Here is a 21068-nt window from a genome sequence, read left to right as displayed (position 1 = left end):
GTGGCCAGGCACTCCCTTAGAGATAGGGTGAGGAGCTCGGCCATCCGGGAGGGGCTCGGAGTAGAGCCGCTGCTCCTCCACATCGAGAGGAGCCAGTTGAAGTGGCTCGGGCATCTATACCGGATGCCTCCTGGACGCCTTCCTCGGGAGGTGTTCCAGGCACGTCCCACTGGGAGGAGGCCCAGGGGACGGCCCAGGACACGCTGGAGGGACTATGTCTCTCGGCTGGCCTGGGAACGCCATGGGCTCCCCCTGGAGGAACTGGAGGAGGTGTCTGGAGAGAGGGACGTCTGGGCGTCTCTGTTGAGTCTGCTGCCCCCGCGACCCGGTCCCGGATAAGCGGAAGACGACGAGTACGATATGTTCCAGGTATTTAATTCCATTACTCCTCCAATCTGGAAAGTTTATCATATAATTTTTTGTAGGTCATCAGAATTGTTCCAGATGGGTGTACGTCTGCATGGGATTAGTGAAGACCCTGTCATTTTTAGATTTTCCCACCATGCTGTCAGAGAGGTGCTGATATTGAGGCTTTTAAAGCATACATGTCGTTTTATATTTGAGCTAATAAATGGTAAATCTGAAATCTTAATATTATTGCATTTGTCTGTTCTAAGTCTAGCCAGAGTTCATCTAGAGGACTGTTTTTAAACCATTTTAAGATGTATTGTAGCCTGTTGGCTAAGAAGTAATGATGAAAGTTAGGCAGATCTAGTCCTCCTTATCTTAGATCTTTTGCAGCGTTTTTAAGCTAATACGCGGGGGTTTATCTTTCCAAAGAAATTTAGTGATTGAGGAGTCCAAAGATCTAAACCAGTCAGATGATGGTTTATTTGGGATCATTGAGAATAAGTAATTGATTTTTGGCAAGACCATTATTTTTATTGAAGCAACCCTGCCCATGAGTGATATGGGTAGAGATTTCCATCTAGCGAGATCATCTTGGTGGTTTAGTTTTGTTAAGTCTGCCAGTCTAGGAGAAACATTAATACCCACTATGGAATATTCCCTAACTGTAGTTTTATATTAAGGGAATTGTGGAAAGAGCAGTTAATTGGAAGAACTGTCGATTTTAACTAATTTATAGAATAATCCGAAATTCTTGAGAAATAATTTATCAATCCAATTACCTGAGAGACAGAGGTTTTGAATGCTGGAGAAAAGGTAATATTCGCATAAAGACTGATTTTATGTTCAATATTCATGCATTTTATGCCTTTAATATCTTTAGTTTGCCGGATTGCTGCCGTGAGTGGTTCAATAAAAATAGAAAATAATGAGGGGGAAAGTGAGCATCCCTGCCTGGTGCCCCTCTTAAGATAGAAGCTGGAAGATGTTTGGTTATTGGTCCTGATACGTGCTGCTGGGGAACTGTATAATAAGTTTAACCAGTTTATGAAAAGGGTTTCAAAACCAAATTTAATCAAGGTTGCAAACAAAAACCTCCAGTAATGCTATCAATTGCTTTTTCTCCATCTAGAGATAATATATTGGTCTCAATATTTTTACTGTAGGAATAGACTATTAAATTAAGTAATCTGCGTGAATTTGTGGATAAATGCCTCCCTATTATGAAACCAGTTTGGTTAGGAGGTATTATGAGAGGAGTAACCTTTTCTAGTCTTTTTGCAAGGGCTTTTCAGATTATTTTGAGATCAACGTTAATAATGGATTTGGGACGATAGCTGGTAGGAAGTACTGGGTCTTTTACTAGTTTTAACAGGAGAGTGATTTTGGCAGAATTTATATTTAGCGGAAGTATGCCATTTTTATTTTGGTTTCCTGCAACATTCTTTGGAATATTGGAGCCAAAATATTCAAGAATTCTTTGTAGAACTCTGTTGGGAATCCATCAGGGCTTGGAGCCTTTTTATTGGGCATGCTTGTGAGAGCTTCTTGGATTTCGGCTACAGTCAGTGGTACATCCAGGGCCATTGCTTGATTATCTGATAATTTAGGAAGTGTTACTTTATCCAGAAATTGATCAATGTCGTTATCTGATGGGTCTATCTGTGGTGAGTATAAAGCTTTGTAGAAATCTCTAAAAGTGCTGTTTTTTTTTCTTTCAGGATCACAAACTATATTCCCTGTCGAGTCTTTAACAGCAAATATAGTTGTCTTTTCTTTATTTATTTTTAGCTGGTTAGCTAAAAAGCTACCTGAGTTATTGCCATGTTCAAAGTTTTCTATTCAAAGTCTTTGCACTAAGAATTGGGGACCTAGCCTGGGCAGCTCACTGTGTGCATGGATTCTGGATTTTTTGAGTAATGGACCCAGGATGTAGCAATGGGAGGCCACACATCCGCCACTTTGATCCTTAATATGGGCATACAACAGGGGTGGGTCCTCAGACCCCTTCTGTGGGGAGCTGAGAAGATACCCCTGCGCTACATCACTTAATTTCTCTTTCTAACCAAAACTCAAAGAATAATATAAGACCAATTGCCCACAATCACATTATATTTCTTAGCTAATAATAATTGCGCCAACTTGACATAATAGCACTTTGGGATATTTTTAATCTTTGTAAACATTTTAATTGCAATCATTTCCAAAATGAATGAGAGACTAGCGAGAAATATTATGAGTCATGGTCACTTGTCAGGTTGTGAGTGACAGAGGGTACCTGCTGTCTCTCTAACATTTATTAAAATAACAGCATCCGACAAGCTCTAGAATAAAACATTTATTTGATCATGATCTGCAACAGTCATGCTCACTTTAAATGTAACTACTTTGGCTCTGGCAAGTAAGAAAGAAAGGCCTATGAGAGGAACACTTGGAGAATAGTTTCAAAGCTTGTCTGGATGCCGCAGTAGACAGTACAGCTTTTAAAAACACATTTAAGAGATACTTCTACTGCCTCACATAAGTTCCTCGTACAAATCTACTTAAAAAGACCTGAACTATCCCTTGAAAACAAGAGCGAATGCCCTCACTGTGTCACAATAATCAGCTACAAAGGATAGCTAATGATACAATCTGACAGCAGCTGTCAACATTTGACTACCATGAGGCCAGTAATCCTTGCTTTGTGCTTGGTATTTTTTGGCATTCTGCCTAAACACTGCACACTGCATCAACCGAACCGTGAGACGCCACACTGCTCTGAATGCCTCCTCAGCTTTTATTGCTACTGTAAAGATCTGACTGCCACAACAAATACTGTCCTTCAAATTATCTAGACACACTCTAAAAGGCCCAGCAAAGCCAAGCCTATACATGCATGTGTTAATGTTGGTGCGTGTATTGTACCTACTGACAGCAGTAATAAGATTGTAGAGATGCAGCTGAAATAAAACTTCTCAAAGATATGAGAGAGAAGCACATTGTGTAAGTGGCCTTAAACCTTCAAAAGTGAAACAAGCCAGCAATCTGCCAGAAGGTGCAAAGGACATACTGTGGAGCAAAACATTTCCCAAATGTAAAAGTATTGCTGCACATTTGCCAGGAGAACGTTTTATTTAGTCAATTGCAAATTCTACAGAGTTTCATTAGGGAAGAGACAATTTAAAAAAGGCTTCTAACCACGTGTCCATGGAATCCTTTTCAATTTTTGCAAGAAGTGCTTTTCCTGTAAGACTGTAAGATATCACAATATATTTGGTGTCATTATTCGTTATGCTGGCTGGAGTGGACTTCTGTTTTTAAACACCTAGAAGCTCCTGATTAGACTTAGAGCCTTTCAATCCAGTTCCTCTTCTATTCTTCTTTAGTTTTTGTATGGAAAGAAGTCTTACTTTTTAGGGTCTTTTCTGGCATGCATGTCTAAAAAATGTGGGCTTGGTCCAATCATAAGGGTTCAGTTGTTGTTCAAACAGGTTAATTACTCAGACATTACCTTCCTCATCTAGAAATGCACCCCCAACCCTAAAACAAATTCTTGAGCTGATAAAGAAATACTTTCTCACCCAAATAAAGCACCGAAAGGTAATCAAACAAAATTGGTGTTGTCTGTGTGGGTGCTTGGGCAATGTCACAACGTGGTGGGCTCCCGTCAGGTGGCCTATGGGCTTCCGGGGATGTGTCGGACCACATAAGCTAATCTAGGCTCAGGTTGGGCATCCCTCCTTTTTGACCTCCCTGGGCCTAGCTCACCAGGTAGGGTAGTAATGTGCCCTCCCTCCCTTGGTCCGTCTGAATTCCGGCTGCCGCATCAGGCTGATGCCTCCCTGGCATGTTGAGGTGCTTGGGGGGTATCTTCTGCTTGTTGCCGGGTGGTCTTGCTGAAGGGGATCTGAGCTAGGCTGCCATCGCAACTGGGTCCCAGGATTGGCCTGCGTGTGGCTAGATCGGGGGATTCAGTGCCTTACATCTCACCCTGTGTCTCTTTGGCCTGGGAGCTGTTGATCTGGGGTGGGGCCTTGTGTCTTAAATGTTAGCTCTTTGTTGAGAGTTGAATATTTCTTGGCTACAATTCAGTCACTTATTTACAATGCTTAAGGACTGTCAACACAATTAACACAAATTTCATAAGGTTGCCATGGAAATATTCAGAAATGTATTTACTGAGAAATGTGTGAAAATCTATTTAACACAGAAATTAACCAACAGCTATAGCCATGGTAAAACTGATGTTTCTAAACTTGAAGCAGAAGTGGTGACAGTACTCACAGTCTAGGTGACTCTGTCTGATCCCCTCTACGTCTTCTGCATGAATGAATTGGTAGCACCTTCTCCCTACAATGTCCACTGGAGTCAGGTCCATATAATCACTGATTCTGAAACAAAATAAATTGCAAAATAAAAATGTTTACACAGAGGAAGAAGACATATTGGTTGGCCCTCAAAGAGAAACCAAATTCATAATGTTTGCTATTTTTATTTTTATTTCTTGTTTCACAGAGATACTAACTGTTGCACCAGGTGGCTGCGCACACTTGCCTGGTTTTGCGTGGGATTTCTTCAAATTGAAAGGGAATCCAGAAAAGGTAAAAAAAAAAAACTGATCTTCAATTCTTGAAGATGTTTACCTCTTCATCCGAAAAGCTTTCTCAATTCAAAGCTAGTGCGGGGGCAATTCTTCACTATTCAAGTCTTTAGTGGATCACTGAGAGATGTTTTGGTCACATGCAAGAAGGTGTGCACTGGTTTGAAGCTGACTGGGCATCAGACTTAATGCTGAACTGTATGTTTTTGACAGCTAAAATCTGTCAAAAACAGTGTCGTCTGTTTAAAGGTGGTTGTTCTCATTTGACGGAAATGGCTTCTTTCACTCCAGTGGTTTCTGCCATTTACAAAACATCTGCCAAGAACAATGCTGTCTAGCGCAAACCCAACACATCCCATAACCCAAAGAACACCATCCCCACAATAAAACATTGTGGTGGCAGCATCATGCTTTGGGGATGTTTTTCTGCAGCAGGACCTGGGAAACTGGCCTGGGTCGAGGGAAAGATAGATGGTGTTAAATACAAAACCTGTGTCAGTCTGCCTGTGATTTGAGACTGGGATGGAGGTTCCAGCAGCACAATGACTCGAAACATACTGCTAAAGCAACGCTGGAGTGGTTTAAGGAGAAAAATTTAAACATGTTGGAATGGCCTATTAGAAGTCCAGATCTCAATCCAACTGAGCGTCTTGAAGTTTGCTGTTAACAAGCAAAAACCATCAATCATAAAGGAACTTGAGCAGGTTTGCCTTGATGAATGCGCAAAAATCTTAGTGGCATGGACAAAACATGGAAAATGCTAAGGGGTATGATTACTTTTGCAAGTCACTGTATTTATCACAGATAATTTCTTACAATAAGCTCAATGACTTTAGGATTAGAGTCTTAGCTTTAGTTTTAACTAACAGAGCTTTTTTTTTTTCTTGGCCTGCATAGTGACATGGTGGTTGTATGTCTGTGTTAACCCCATATGAACTGACACCCTACCAAGGGTCTAGCACAACTCTTCCACAACTCTAAATATGACTGACTGGGCAGAGAAAATGAATGAATGCAAAACATATTTTACTTTCAACAATAAAATAATTCAGTCCCTCCATTTTACATTTAGAACTCTTTTAGTATCTAGGGTTGCACAAAATATGAAACAATCTAGAGGTGTGTGGAGTTTGAATTTCTTTTGTATGCACCCATGTGTGTGTCTGTGCTCATTGTTGTTAGGTGTTTTTCACATTAGTTCATTATTTTGCATTTAGCCTCCTAATATGTTCTAATTATCTTTTCCAACTATAATTATTTCCTTGTATATCTCTGTGTATTTTCCCCATAGTTTCGTGTTAATTAGTCATCTTCCCTCAGTTCCATGCTTTGATTTTTCCACCGCTGCTTTGCATTCTGTTAATTGTACTCATCTGGTTTCCATGTAGCTCTTTACATCCTCTCAGTATTTAAGTTCCTGGGTTCTCATTGATCTTTGCTGGAATCTACAGTTCGCTTGTCTTGCCTGCCCAGGTCTGATTCCTGCCAGCTTTTTGCCTGTGTTCCACATCCTGCTCTCCTTGTGCCGCTCTGTAAATTTGCTTCTTATTTCATTGTAAGCGTTCAAAACTCTGTGCTGCTCCCGCCCACCTCTCTGCATTTGGTTCCAACTGCAAGAACCTCATTTCATGTATATTCAAACATTTATTTTGGAATGTTCTAAAACTCAATAGCACCATGAAAGTGAGTAGTCATTTTAAAAGAAAGTCTGACAAGAAATACATTTCCCATTAAAAAACAAAGCCTTATAACTAAGCTACAGAATCTAGTTTGTTGGGTTTTGATACAGCTAGCATAAATCAGCATTAAAAGGTTTAATATGAACAAATTTGCCACAGTAGAGACTGAACAATTTCCTGTTTTAACCAGATTGAGGATGGTTGGGGGCAACTAATGTCTGTACGGCAGATAGCCCATTTTGTTCTTTGGAGAAAAAGCATCCTTCAATTTTCTCATTCTCATAGAAACTTATCCTCAAAATTGAGCTGAAATGGAACTGACGCTTGTCTCTTTAACACAGCGGCGATTTCTGTCACTCCACAGTGAATATAATCATCTGCTGCATTGTATCCACTTTTCCTCCCACAAAAAAGCAATCTGTCTGCCATCATTTTCCCTGCTCTTTTTATTATAAAACATGAAGGGGTTATTTTTTTTATTTTTATTTTGCCTGATATGAATCTTTTCAGTCAGGGCGTTAGCTCCTGCGCAAGATCCTGATGCCTATCTGCTTTATCTGGACAGAGGAAAGAAGATAGAACCATCAGAGACATATTTCACTGTTAAACCAGGAGGATTACGTCATATTCCTCATGAATAAGAAGGTCCAAAAAGGGAAAAACTTCTTTATACTTGAAAATAGCCATGAAACATGCATGCATAAACAGTCAAATAATTTTTGGGATGCTTGTGCTTTAAAAACTGTTTGGAGAGACAGTATCTTCAAGTAATCAGCAGGTTTGCCAGCAAGACAGAATCTAATGAAAGAAAACCTCTCTTCTCCAAAAATACTGATTTTGAAAAATTGCTCAAATTTCTTTGTGGGGTCATTTACAGTTGAGTCTTAACGTTTCACTATTTAGCAATGAAGCATTCTCATTTTTGAGACTTCAAAAAAACTCATCCCGACTATTTAACTGCACCTCTACATAAGGTATGCATGTTCATCATTCAGTTAACCCAAAGATTAGGTTTTGTTAGGAGCTCTTGCATTTTCTGCAATGTTGCAAAAAAGAAAATCAAAACATTTATACATCTATATCTATGTAAATATACATATATATATATATATATATATATATATGTACACTACGGGTCAAGTTTTAGAACACCTTTCTCATTTAATGGATTTCTTTATGTTTCTGACTATTTACATTGTATGTAGAATCTCACTGAAGGAATCAAAACTGTGAATGAACACATATAGAATTACGTAGCAAACAAAAAAGTTGTAAAAAAACTTTAAATATGTTTTATATCTTAGATTACTTAAAGTAGCTGCCCATTGCTTTAATGACAAGGTACACATTTCTAATCTGAACTTTTTAAATAAGTTCTTAAAGAGTCAAATAGTCAATGGGCTGTTTCCAGTGCTTATCACCTGAATCTCAAGCGGCGCTAGAACGTTGACATCAGACATTAAAATCTATGATGCGTAAATACTGTCTCGAGAGTGAAAAAAACTGGGATGAAGGCATACTTTTCCTTTTGTTTGCAGCTCGAGATGCCCCTCAAGAGTCCTTAGGCTTTAGTCCTCCTGAGTTGGTGTTTGGATACACACTCCGGAGCCCATTGAAGGTTCTCAGAGAAAAACTTCTAGATTCTCACACTTCCCCACATCAAAACATCTTAGATTATGTTTACAACTTTCATGAAAAGCTACAGTGTTCACATGCTTCTGTTAAAGAATTACTCTTTGATTTTCAGAAGTCCATGAAGCGACGTTATGACCACTCTGCTGTTGCACGCCACTTTCAAAATGGTGACCTAGTTTTGGCCCTGCTACCTCTACCTGGTTCAGCTCTAGCTGCCAAGTTTTCCAGACCGTATAAGGTATGTGAAAAATTAAGTGAGACAGATTCTGTAGTCAGTACTTCTGAGAGGATAAGAAAAACTAGGGTCTTTCACTTAAATATGCTAAAGCCATCTTATACTTGTACCCCAACTTCAACCGTCATCCCAGACAGGTCTGAAACACAATATATCAGTGTTTCAATTATGCCATATTACCCTCTGACAAAACAATTATATTAAAATTTTTTTTTCCCCTACCTGTTCTCACAGTAGACAATTTTGAGGTCCATGTTGACTCTGGTGACAAACATTTGGCAGTCAATGCGAACCTCATTAATTGTGGGTGGTGGGAGGGCGTGAGCTACCACCACCATTCCCATGATCTGATTAGGCACTGAGCGGGTGTGCGTCAGAGCCATCCTGATCCGCAGACGCCCTGTGATGTGGATCACCTGACAAGGAAAACACAACAGATCAAAGTCAGAGAGCATGACAGCTTTTCTAGATGTAGAGGATTTTAACATTTATTACTTCAAATGGTAGATAGAGAGGACCTTTTTAAATCTGACAAAAGTAAAAAAAGTAATTTCATCCAAATAAAAAAATGGCATCCTTGTGTTTAAAATAACCTGGAAAACAGAAATAATCAGTGAGCACAGCTCCAAAACCTGAGACATGAGAATTGGCGGACAGCTATAAAGAAAAACAAGTACACAAGAAAGCATCACTCACTGTGGACCACGTTTCTGCTTTGGTAGCAAAAGCATCAGCATGTTCCAGCTTGAATATGTTGACTGCCAGCATATGTTAGATATAGAACCTAGCTATCTGAATTTAGTTGGTGACTGACAGATACATGTATAACTTACGGTCGTTATAAATCTAGGTGAACAAAAATACATTGTGGGATCCATTCTCTGGTCACTTTTCTTTACTTTTATCTACAGCATATGTTCTACATAATCTGGGGATCTAAACTAAGGGGTTGACAGGAAGAGATGGGTTTCAGCAGCAGACTGAGGATCACAAATTGCATCCTGTTGAGGTTACACAGACTACTACTTTGACATGGTTTGTGGGTTTTGCATTGACTTTCAATGTTGGCTTTAAAAAAATATTTCTTTCATAACAGACTTTGTCATATCTTTTGGGGGTGATTTGCTTCTTTTTTATCACTTTGTAATTGTAACTAGGTGATGATGTTACATACTTACAAATAAAGTTTCAAAAAAGAAAGTCAGCTTGCAGCTGATGTCATTTCCCAGCCTCTACGTTGTATTGGCTGTCTCCAACATGCATTGCATTTGGGTTGGTAGTCAGTTCACTCTACCTGACTGCACACAGATTCGGTTAAAAAAAATTCAAACATGTTTGTTGGACTATAAAAAGGTCTGATCGGGTCTGTTCATCTGTCATATCAGCAGACTCCAGTCTTTATCCCCTCCTACACTTACAGATTCTTGTACCAACTCACCCTGCAGACAGACCACAGCTACTGCAGAGTGCCACAGACTTTTCCTAACTGGGAACTTGTGGTAAAATTTGGCAACAAATTATGTAGTAAGTCTCCTGTTTAACTCAGATTACAGAATACTACATATATCAATGTCATTAGCAGATGTATGCTGATGACACACAACTTTATATCGCTGTCACTGCATGACCACAGCCCACAACAGTCACTATGTCAGTGTGCTCCTAATATCAATGAGTGGATAGGTCAGATTTTCCTCCAGCTTAATACAGAAAAATAGAAGTCATTGTGTTTGTTCCCAGAAATGCAGGAATAGAGATCAGCTCTCGATGAGACTGAATGGGCTAATGGGGCTAAAAACCACAATCCAAAAACCTTTGTGTTGTTTTGGACTCAGTTTTAAATTTTAACAACCACATCAAGTCACATTGTACATAATACCGGTTCTTAAATCACTGCACTGGCTCTATTTTTTGTTACTAGATATATTTTAAAATGATGTTATTCATCTAAAAAGCACTGAGTGGTCTTAAGCTGGAATATCTTTCTGTGTTGCTTGCCAAGTATGAACCATATAGACCCTTCAGCTCATCAGGAACCTACTTACTCAGTGTTCCCAGAACCTGAACTCAACAAGGGGAAGTGCCATTTACTTTGAGATGCACATGAGATGTGCAGAAACTGTTCGCTTCTTTAAATCAGGACTGAAAACATTATTGTTTACAGCAGCTTTTAATCAGTCTCACTAATGAATTGTTTGAGTGGTTGAAATATGAGACTGAAGATCAAATTTTAATTTTAACACTTGCTTATTTTTGTGCAGCGATTTAGTGTTTAAAATGTTGAGCTCTCATTTTAAGCAAACCTTAAAGGTTTGTGTTGTTTGATTTCCTGAAAAGCTTATTGGATCACATTCTGTATGTAAGATGCTATAATCATAAGCTGGCCTCATCTTTTAGGTTCGGTTCCGCTCTGACTATTGGTCTCACTGATGAACTTTTGAAGCAATCTCACTGTTAAACAGTATAATATCAAAATATACAAATATCTTTAGGAATTTTAAAGTTCAGATAGAGAAAAAAAATTATTTAACCCCTAATTATTACTTTGTTTGACAAACAAACATGTAGTTTTAGCTGAGGAGCTCACCTTATATCCTGAGGACTTGATGTGCACACCTCTCTTTGTAAGAGTAGACTTCATACGGATGAAGAAGGATCGTTCCAGAGAGTTATCAGGAGACAGAAGACTGGGACTGCTGGACTCCACTGCACAATAAAAAGACAAAGACAACAAAAAGAAATTAGGTAACCCACAGTAAAGCCTAAAATATGAACACTCCGGGCAGATTCAGGTGTAACGCTACTTATAGTTTGACCAACATGTTTCTTCTGTCTGAAAGTCAGGGGTGGTTTTCATGGGCAAACAACAAATTAACATTCCTCAAATTTCTGAGGCATGCTACTCACCCATTCATTAAGTAAACAATTATTTAAGGTAAGAAGGAATTTGTTTGTTTGTGCAATTAAAGGTTAGATTGACAGTGTTTTGGTGTTTTGTTTGGAACAGAGGTGAGTATCTGCAGGTTTTATGACAAATTGTGTTGACTTGAATCAAGACTTTGTTTTCCAGACAGGTCAAGGTGTTCGATTCTATTTACTGCTCTCTGATTGGTTTTGATTTTTAGTAACTTGTTTTGTTGTCTGTTGCAATCTAGCTTTATTTGTAGAGCACCTTAAATTATCAGAAGGACCGAAGTGCTGTACAGAAAACATGAGGTGTTAAAATTTCACAAAAACATAAAATAATAAAAATCATAACATACTGAAAGCAAAATATAAAATACTAAAAAGCATAAAATACTGAAGACAAAACCAAATATAAAATACTAAAAGGACATAACTAAGTCTTGCAGTAAAAACTAACCTAAACTCACAGACTAAATTTAACATCACATGTAGTGTCAAATTCCAAGGCAAAGAGATGACTTTTAAGAAGCAATTTAAAAGATGTCTAAAATGCAAGGGTAGGTTATTCCACATTTTAGGAGCTGCCACAGCAAAAGTGCAGTCCCCCCTAAGCTTACGTTTTATTTTGAGCAAACAAAAAAGCAACTGATTGGCTGACCTGATAGAACGGGAGGGTGCATTATGGTGCAGCAGCTCAGAAAGACAGGTAGGAGCAAGGCCATGAAGAGCCTTAAAAACAAATAAAAGAACTTTAAAATGAATCCTGAAATGCACAGGGAGCCAATGGTATAAGGCTCAAATGGGGGAGATGTGCTCGTGTTGCCAGTGCCAGATATTTCAGTCAGTCATTTTCTACCGCTTCTTCCATAGTGGGTCACGGGAAGGCTGGTGCTTATCTCCAGCAGACTATGGGCGGGGTACACCCTGGACAGGTCGCCAGTCAATTGCAGGCAAATTTAGTTTATTATTTTCAAATTATTATTTTCTAGATTTGTTTGTTAGTAGACCATTCATGCATAGCCTTTTTGGAGGCAACATATGGAAGGAGTTTTGTCTTTGGCCTTCACGTTGAGACGTGTGTACGTGCATTCTATTGCTGCTTTAAAAGCTCCTGAAAAATTACAAGATCTAAAATCAAATATACAACTAAGACTTTTGCCCTTAACCTATAAAGCTAGTTGGTGGTCTATAAGACTAGGTTAGGGTTAGACGATTTATTTTTCTTAAATATATCGCAAAAGGAGGCTTTAATCTTCACAAAACATTTCCCCAAATGAGTTTTGCACAAATACCATCTAGTTTTACAACAATTTAAACACAGGCGATGACATTTTAAGGTCCCTCAGACATTGCTGACTCTGTAAACAAAACAGTACAAAAAGACCTTTCTCTTTGCAGCACCCCAACATGTCTTATATCATAACAAACTAAGGACACTCACCTTTCTAACAAGGCATAACTTGTCTTTCTAGCACCTTCTCTGGTGATGTAATTTGCTTGAACATTACAATCTGCTGGTTGCTGTCTGCCGGCTGCTAGCTTGTGCGCTACTCCGTTAGCTTCCAGTTAAGTTTGCAATTGTACATTTTGATGATACACAGGGTAAATGTCATAACCAATGACTATGTCATATGCAGAAGGACTCCTACAATGAAAATCAGCAGTTGTATTTGACCAGATTCCCTTTTATTTTCTTTTTATGAGGTGAAAACCAGATTTGGGAAAGTTTTGACTCCCTTTGTCTAGCTGCCATTTGCCCTCTAAAACGTTTGTGGAACATATATGCTTCAACTTATTTAGTCCAGATTTGCTGCAGTTATAGTGAAGATGTGGATGCATACAACATGGGGGTCACCTAGGAATTCCAAAGAATTTCCATAGTGTTTTGCAATGTTCAATTTACAAAAAAATGCCTTCTGAGAACAAACATTGTTTTCACAAAACATCTCAAATAAGCCAAACAGGTCCAATTTAAATGCAATCCAATACATTAAATTAAAACTAACTCCAGTTTAACCCAATACACACTCCACACAGTGCATTTGATTCCATTAAAGTAGAATAGTTTAAATAGGACAAGTCAGTTATTACTAATCAATATTGTAAATATTGTTCACTTTTTGAAAATAGATCACTGTACTTAGCATAATGTAAAAATATTAGTAAACAGTCTGGAAAAAGAACAGGAATGGGAAAACAAAAGAAACATCAACAAAAAAGATCTGTGAGGTTTTTTGTTTCATCCAGGTAGTGGATGCATGGAATTTATAATAGGTTGAATTCTCCAACTTGACCAGTAGATGTCAGTGATCGTTAGTGTTTTTAAAGTTTTAGTCTATGGGTGTTTAATGAGAAAAAATGTTATCATGGTTTCTGATGTTCTATGTGAAGAAACACATCCTCTAAGTCATTATGACAAATACACATCAAGTTCCTATTCTGTCTTATTGATTCAACATACAAAGCAGAAAAGTGGATAGAGAGTGCATGCTGGGAAATCTTTTATTAAGCTTGTTTGTTCATCCAAAAACTGTACGTTATGATTAGTTTCTCGGCACCAGGTTGATTTAATTTTTCAAACACAAAGACCAATACATAAACATGCTTTGGTTCATTACATTAATGCATAAATTTCAATTCAATTCAGTTTTATTTATGTAGCGCCAATTCACAACACGTCGTCTCAAGCAACTTGACAGCAATCACTCATACTGAGCATACATGTAGCGACAGTGGAGAGGAAAAACTCAATTTTAACAGGAAGAAACCTCCAGCAGAACCAGGCTAAGTGTGAGCGGCCATCTCCCAACACCAACTGGTTTGAGAGAACAGAGCAGAGACAGAAAAAGAACACTGAAGCACTGATCCAGAAGTACGTTCTACGGGAAGGAAAAGTAAATGTTAATGGATGTAGCTCCTTTAGTGGTTTCATCTAGGAAGGAAAAAACATAAACTCTGAGTCAGTTGTCAAGTTTAGAGTATGAGAGGGAGCACATACAGTTAATCACAGTAAAAGCTCAGTCAGTAGCTATGTCTAGGAGAAAAATATTGTTACTATAACACTGAACACCAGGGCAAGTGTATCATCGATAGAAGGTGAGCATTAAGTTGTTGGCAGCAGAATTTTGGACAATGCCCCCCTCCAGGAAGGTGTCACAGGTAGATACAAAGTAAGGCCAGGTGTAGCTTCAAGGAAGAGAAAAGAGAGAGAACATAAAGTTAAAAGCAAATAATGCTAAATTGGATAGTATGAAAATGTAACAGAGAGAGCGAACGTGGTCATTAGGTCCTCCAGCAGCCTAAACATTGGTAGCATAACTACAGATATAGCTCAAGGTAACCTAAGCCACTGTAACTATAAGCTTTATCAAAAAGGAAAGTTTTAAGCCGAGCCTTAAAAGTAAACAGGGTGTCTGCCTCATGGACTAAAACGGGGAGCTGGTTCCACAGGAGAGGAGCCTGATAACTAAAGGATCTGCCTCCTATTCTACTTCTAGAGACTCTAGGAACCACCAGTAAACCTGCAGTCTGAGAACAAAGTGCCTGTTAGGAACATATGAAACAATCAGATCTCTGATGTATGGTGGAGCTAGATCATTAAGGGCTTTATATGTGAGGAGGAGAATTTGGAACAATCAGATCTCTGATTGTTCCAAATTCTCCTTTTCACATATAAAAGCCCTTAAATGAGAAATAGTGACTTCATTTTAACAAACTACCCTAATGCTTTAAAATGTCTTGAGAAGCCAGAAATAACAGGAGAAACATGTTTTGACTCAATTTGAGTATAAATCTGAATAAAATAAACAATCCTGTCAGATGAATCAATCAGCAAACTAGAACTGCTTTTAAAATGTATATTACTCTAAGCATTTCATAGCGTTCAAACTGAAAAATGTCATAACACATTTGAAGACAGAGAAAATAAACTTAGACTGAATTACAGGTTTGTTAGAAGGTAGAGCCCACCCTGAAAGCAGCAGACCCTTGCCTTCACTGTTAAAATGTAATCTTTACAAGTAGAGATGTAAGGCTCTGGATCACCAAGATCAAAGCCATGCAGAATCTGTGATTTCGATGGTTGTCCTTAACAGCAAGCACGGATCCCACTAAATAAATACATGAAGAACATTTTTCACACACAAGGAAGCACACATACACACAGTCAGGTCTCTAGTGGATGCAGTGGTTGATCACAACTGATACATGTTGACAACGTCTAATCTGAAAAATTGAAAGAAATGAATTAATATGCAAATGTATCCTTTATAATATAAATGTCCTTGAAACAGAGATGGGGTGAGGATAGATAGAGAGAAAGGCAGTGAAGGAAGAAGTGGGTGGAGGACAGAGGCAGTGGCAATGGAAAGGAACAAAGAAAAGAAAAGAACATTTGAAATGCACAGAAAGCAAAAAACATAAATACAGAATAAAGGATAGAATATATTGGCTGATATGTTAAGACAGAAAGACATACAAAAGAGAATTACGATAAAAGAAAAGTGAAAATAAAGCAATAACTAGAAAAAAGAAACAACTCTAAAAGGAGAACAAATTAATAGTGCAGGATTTAAAAGCAGGAGAAGGTAAAAAGTAAAACTGCAAGAAGAGAGATTTGATGAAGAATTTAAAGTAGAAATACAAGGGGAAAATGCAAAAAAAAAAGAAAGATTATAAGACTTGCCATAAGAAGACAAACTCCTTGTCATCACCACTGTCTCCATTGTTCATTGTCTTCTAAATACCAACAGCCAGTCAGTCCTTCAGGAAAGTAAGGGACCATCAGATGTAGGACAAATGTCCCTATTAAACTAACGAAGCTACTGAAAAAACAGCTCTGATTATGTTTAAAGCAAACAATAATGGCCTGCTGCATCACATTCAAAGAATGTTCAAGAAATGGGAAGAGGTTTACAAATTAAGGGGTACAGGTCAGTTATACACCTGTAAAATCAGAACCACCGAGAGGATTTTCTGTATTTCAATGTATGGGGTGGAAGCCTGGAGCAGTCTCAATGTCCAAATAACAGTTCGAAAGAAGGTACAAGAGGATGATTATAGATGAATATGCAATGGCAACTATTTATGATAATAATAACAATAATAACTCTTATTATTATTGTTATTATTAATATTAATATAAGTACTTATTGTAAATATGAAGTGGGTTGCCCTTAACACTAGGACTCCCAGAATTCTAACACTACTAGAAATCCCAAGCCCATCAACGGCGAGCATTCTGGATGCGAGGGCGGTGATGGCATCATCGCATTACATTGGTCAGAAAGCTAAAGGTTTTCTTGCACGCTATGAAATTATGGTTTTGACAAGAATTAATAATAGTATTTGATCAAAACCTATTAAGTTTTATTATTATTTATAAATAGTACTGAAAAATAATACAGAGTAGTTGGTACATTTAAAAAAAAAGTTTTACGAATCTGACCAAAAGCTGGACAGCTCCATGTTACTCCATAAACTAGTGCTAAAAATGCCTTCAGCTCATCCACACTCATGTCTGAGGAGGAATCATCTCCTAAAACTCTGCGGGCCTCAGCCACCCTGCAGCCCTGAACGTGGATGAGCATTTCGGTGTCCACCAAGCAGGGGAACGTGGTCTGGGCATCTTGGATCTGGCGCTTTGGCGGATTGCTGGGTTTATAGCTGGGCACTGGGCACCTGGCTCGTCTCCCTATCTCTGAACCTGCGCTGATTGTGGCACTGTTGCTGTAGTTTATATATTATTAGTTTAGTAATTAGTGAACTATAGCCGAAAATGATAAAATCGTTACCCAGGCTAGTCTTTTACTACCTTGAAATAATGTGCCACAACCTCCTGCTAATGGGACGACTCGGGTGTGGTGGTTACCGCCACACTCAGCCATGGGAATAAAATATCGATGTAAATAATAGGGCCGTCAAAATAGTGGCTGTGGTAGTTAGAGGTAGAAATACTTAGATCTTTTATTTACTTTGTTATTTTTAGAGACATAGGAATACACAAGACACAGGTTTAGAAACAGTCAGGATGCCAGGAAGATAAGAGTTTTAATAAACCAGAGTCATGGCATGTCAAACTTTCAAAACCGTCAAATTGACGGCCCTGGGAGTTCTAGCGTTAAGGCATTTTTATAAATATGTAAGTTCACAAGGTTAAATAAATGATTTTAAAAATACCTCTATGTTATTAAAAATGATTACAAGTTGTTTAGACGAACAATTCATGGTTTATATAAGTTTGTATTAAAAAATACTAACGGTAAATTATACTTCCGGTTCCGGTCATGCACGTCCGGTTTCCCGGTTTCGCTAGGAAAACAAAGATTCACATGCAAGAGGCAGTATGGAAACGTTATCAGATGCCATCCACTCTGAATTGTCAGGCAGGAACGCCGTAAGTTGCATTAAATGACTGGTGAGTTTGTATATTATTGCTGACTTTTCTGTAATGTTATTTTAGTGAGCTTGAAGCATTTAATTTGTGTATATACAGTGGTTGGACAATGACACTGAAACACCTGTCATTTTAGTGTGGGGGGTTTCATGGCTAAATTGCACCAGCCTGGTAGCCAGTCTTCATTGATTGCACATTGCACCAGTAAGAGCAGAGTGTGAAGATTCAATTAGCAGGGTCAGAGCACAGTTTTGCTCAAAATATTGAAATGCACACAACATTATGGGTGACATACCAGAGTTCAAAAGAGGACAAATTGTTGGTGCATGTCTTGCTGGCGCATCTGTGACCAAGACAGCAAGTCTTTGTGATGTATCAAGAGCCACGGTATCCAGGGTAATGTCAGCATACCACCAAGAAGGACGAACCACATCCAACAGGATTAACCGTGGACACAAGAGGAAGCTGTCTGAAAGGGATGTTCGGGTGCTAACCCGGATTTTATCCAAAAAACATAAAACCACGGCTGATCAAATCACGGCAGAATTAAATGTGCACCTCAACTCTCCTGTTTCCACCAGAACTGTCCGTCGGGATCTCCACAGGGTCAATATACACGGCGGGCTGCTATAGCCAAACCTTTGGTCACTCATGCCAATGTCGGTTTCAATGGTGCAAGGAGCGCACATCTTGGGCTGTGGACAATGTGAAACATGTATTGTTCTCTGATGAGTCCACCTTTACTGTTTTCCCCACATCCGGGAGAGTTACGGTGTGGAGAAGCCCCAAAGAAGCGTACCACCCAGACTGTTGCATGCCCAGAGTGAAGCATGGGGGTGGATCAGTGATGGTTTGGGCTGCCATATCATGGCATTCCCTTGGCCCAATACTTGTGCTAGATGGGCACGTCACTGCCAAGGACTACCGAACCATTCTTGAGGACCATGTACATCCAATGGTTCAAACATTGTATCCTGAAGGCGGTGCCGTGTATCAGGATGTCAATGCACCAATACACACAGCAAGACTGGTGAAAGATTGGTTTGATGAACATGAAAGTGAAGTTGAACATCTCCCATGGCCTGCACAGTTACCAGATCTAAATATTATTGAGCCACTTTGGGGTGTTTTGGAGGAGCGAGTCACCTCAAATTTTTTATCTTCCACCTCAGCCCTAGACCCTTCTGCTTCTACATGTTTGCCTTCGACCATATCAGAAGATGCTGATGCTTCCTTTGCTTCCTCCTTCCACCTGTGTGTCTCAAGAAGTCAAGTGAAGTTGCAACTGGAGAGACTGAATTGGAATAAGACTGCAGGTCCAGATCATGCCATCCCTAGTCCTGAAGGCCTGTGCAGAGCAGCTCTGTGGGATTCTGCAGCACCTCTTCAACCTTAGCCTGGCCCAGAAGGAGGTTCCGATGTTGTGGAAGACCTCCTGTCTTGTTCCGGTACCAAAGAAAACTCACCCATCAGTCCTCAATGACTATAGACCTGTTGCCCTGACATCCAATATCATGATGGTCCTAGAGAGACTCCTGTTGGCCCGCCTGAGTAAGCAAACAGTAAACCATCAGGAGCTCCTTCAGTTTACTTATCACTGTGGAGTTGGAGTTGAAGATGACATCATACACCACCTTCTAACATTCGGAGTTTACCACCCACAACAGCCCAATCAGATCCGAGTTGTTTTTGACTTTAGTGCCCAGTACTGTGGTGTCTCACTTAACAATGTCCTCCTTACTGGCCCTCATCTAAATAACACACTCCTTGGAGTTCTTCTACGCTTCCGGACGGAAAGTGTTGCAATCATGGCAGATATACAGCAAACGTTTCACTGTTTTATGGTGTGCGAGGACCTCCTTAACTTCCTTTGTTTTCTCTGGCATAGGGACAATGATTTAAACAAGGAAGTTATCGACTATCGCATGAAAGTCCATATAATTGGCAACTGACATCTCCTGCTGTTGCTGTTTACGGACTTCGCAAGGCCATCAGAGCAGGTTTAAAGGACTACGGTGCTGATACCGTCAAATTCGCGGAGAGGCACTTTTATGTACATGATGGCTTGATTTCTGTCCCCTCTCCAGCTGAGGCAATAGACTTGCTTCAAAGAACACAAGCTTCCCTCGCTGAATCCAATCTGTGCCTGCATAAGTCATTTTCTAACTCACAGGAAGTTATCCAGGCCTTCCGCCCAGAAGACTGTGCACCAGTCACTAAAGATTTAGATTTAAGTGGGGAAGAAACACAATCCCAGCGAAGTAATGCGTACATTTAAAAAAAAGAAGTTTTACTAATCTGACCAAAAGCTGGACAGCTCCATGTTACTCTTCCGCTCACTCTGCAGACATAAACTAGTGCTAAAAATGCCTTCAGCTCATCCACACTCATGTCCAAGAACGACTTATCTCCTAAACTCTGCGGGCCTCAGCCACAGCACAGCCCTGAACGTGGATGAGCATTTCGGCTTCCACCAAGCACAGGAATGCGGTCTGGGCATCTTGGATCTGGCGCTCTGTCAACGAGTTCTGGCTCTGACGCCTCCCTCTACTTTCTTCCTCCCTTACCACTGTCCACACAGTGCCATCCTTTCCTATCTCCTCCTCCTTCCCAGGTGTGCGCTCGTCTTGCGATGAAAACGCTTTAAAGCGCAGAATAGATTGTTGTTACTGGGCTACTATATCTACGACCTAACTTATTGTTTATTTCTTTGTCTATTATCAGTACCTTGTTTTTTAGTTTCTCTCCTGCTGGGTTTATAGCTGGGCACTGCACTGATTGTGGCACTGTTGCTATAGTTTATATATTATGAGTTTACTAATCTGTAAACCATAGTCTAAAATGATAAAATCGTTACATAGGCTAGTCTTTTACTACCTTGAAATAATGCGCCACAACCTCCTGCTAATGGGACGACATGTGTTTTTTTAGACGGGGAGGCTCACTCTCTGACCCGCTGTCACTGGAACTGAATACTCACCAAGAGCCGTCAGAATCCCTCATGTAATTTTTGAAGCATTTCCAATGCCCCTTGAGAAGAAAATATCCTTCTAGAAGCCATTTGTAGGATGCCAACAATCTCCATCTCAGACTGCGTTCTAGAGTGGCGGTTGCTAGGCAACGCTCGCGCGTATACTCACCCATGGGAAAAAATATCATTGTAATTAATAGGGCCGTTAAAATTGAGGACAAAACAAAGAGACGGATCATTCGAACGGTAACAAAAGAGCCCAGAAAAACATCTAAAGAGATTAAAGGTGAACTTCAAGCTCAAGGAACATCAGTGTC

General features: G+C 39.5%; 1 protein-coding gene across 2 annotated transcripts in view; it reads right to left on the bottom strand.

Annotated features, from left to right (window-relative positions):
- The window catches only part of LOC124855164 (neuronal PAS domain-containing protein 3), a 613876-nt gene that overhangs the window by 41829 nt on the left and 550979 nt on the right, over positions 1–21068 (bottom strand). For both annotated transcript variants that reach the window (XM_047344770.1, XM_047344771.1), the window contains exons 7-9: positions 11067–11185; positions 8702–8895; positions 4615–4721 (exon numbers count right to left, since the gene is read on the bottom strand). In XM_047344770.1, the coding sequence (XP_047200726.1) occupies positions 4615–4721; positions 8702–8895; positions 11067–11185 (420 nt within the window). The remainder of the gene's footprint in view (positions 1–4614; positions 4722–8701; positions 8896–11066; positions 11186–21068) is intronic.

This window comes from Girardinichthys multiradiatus, chromosome 19, assembly GCF_021462225.1.
Source record: "Girardinichthys multiradiatus isolate DD_20200921_A chromosome 19, DD_fGirMul_XY1, whole genome shotgun sequence".
Taxonomy (NCBI): Eukaryota; Metazoa; Chordata; class Actinopteri; order Cyprinodontiformes; family Goodeidae; genus Girardinichthys; species Girardinichthys multiradiatus.
This window is presented reverse-complemented; position numbering and strand designations above follow the sequence as displayed.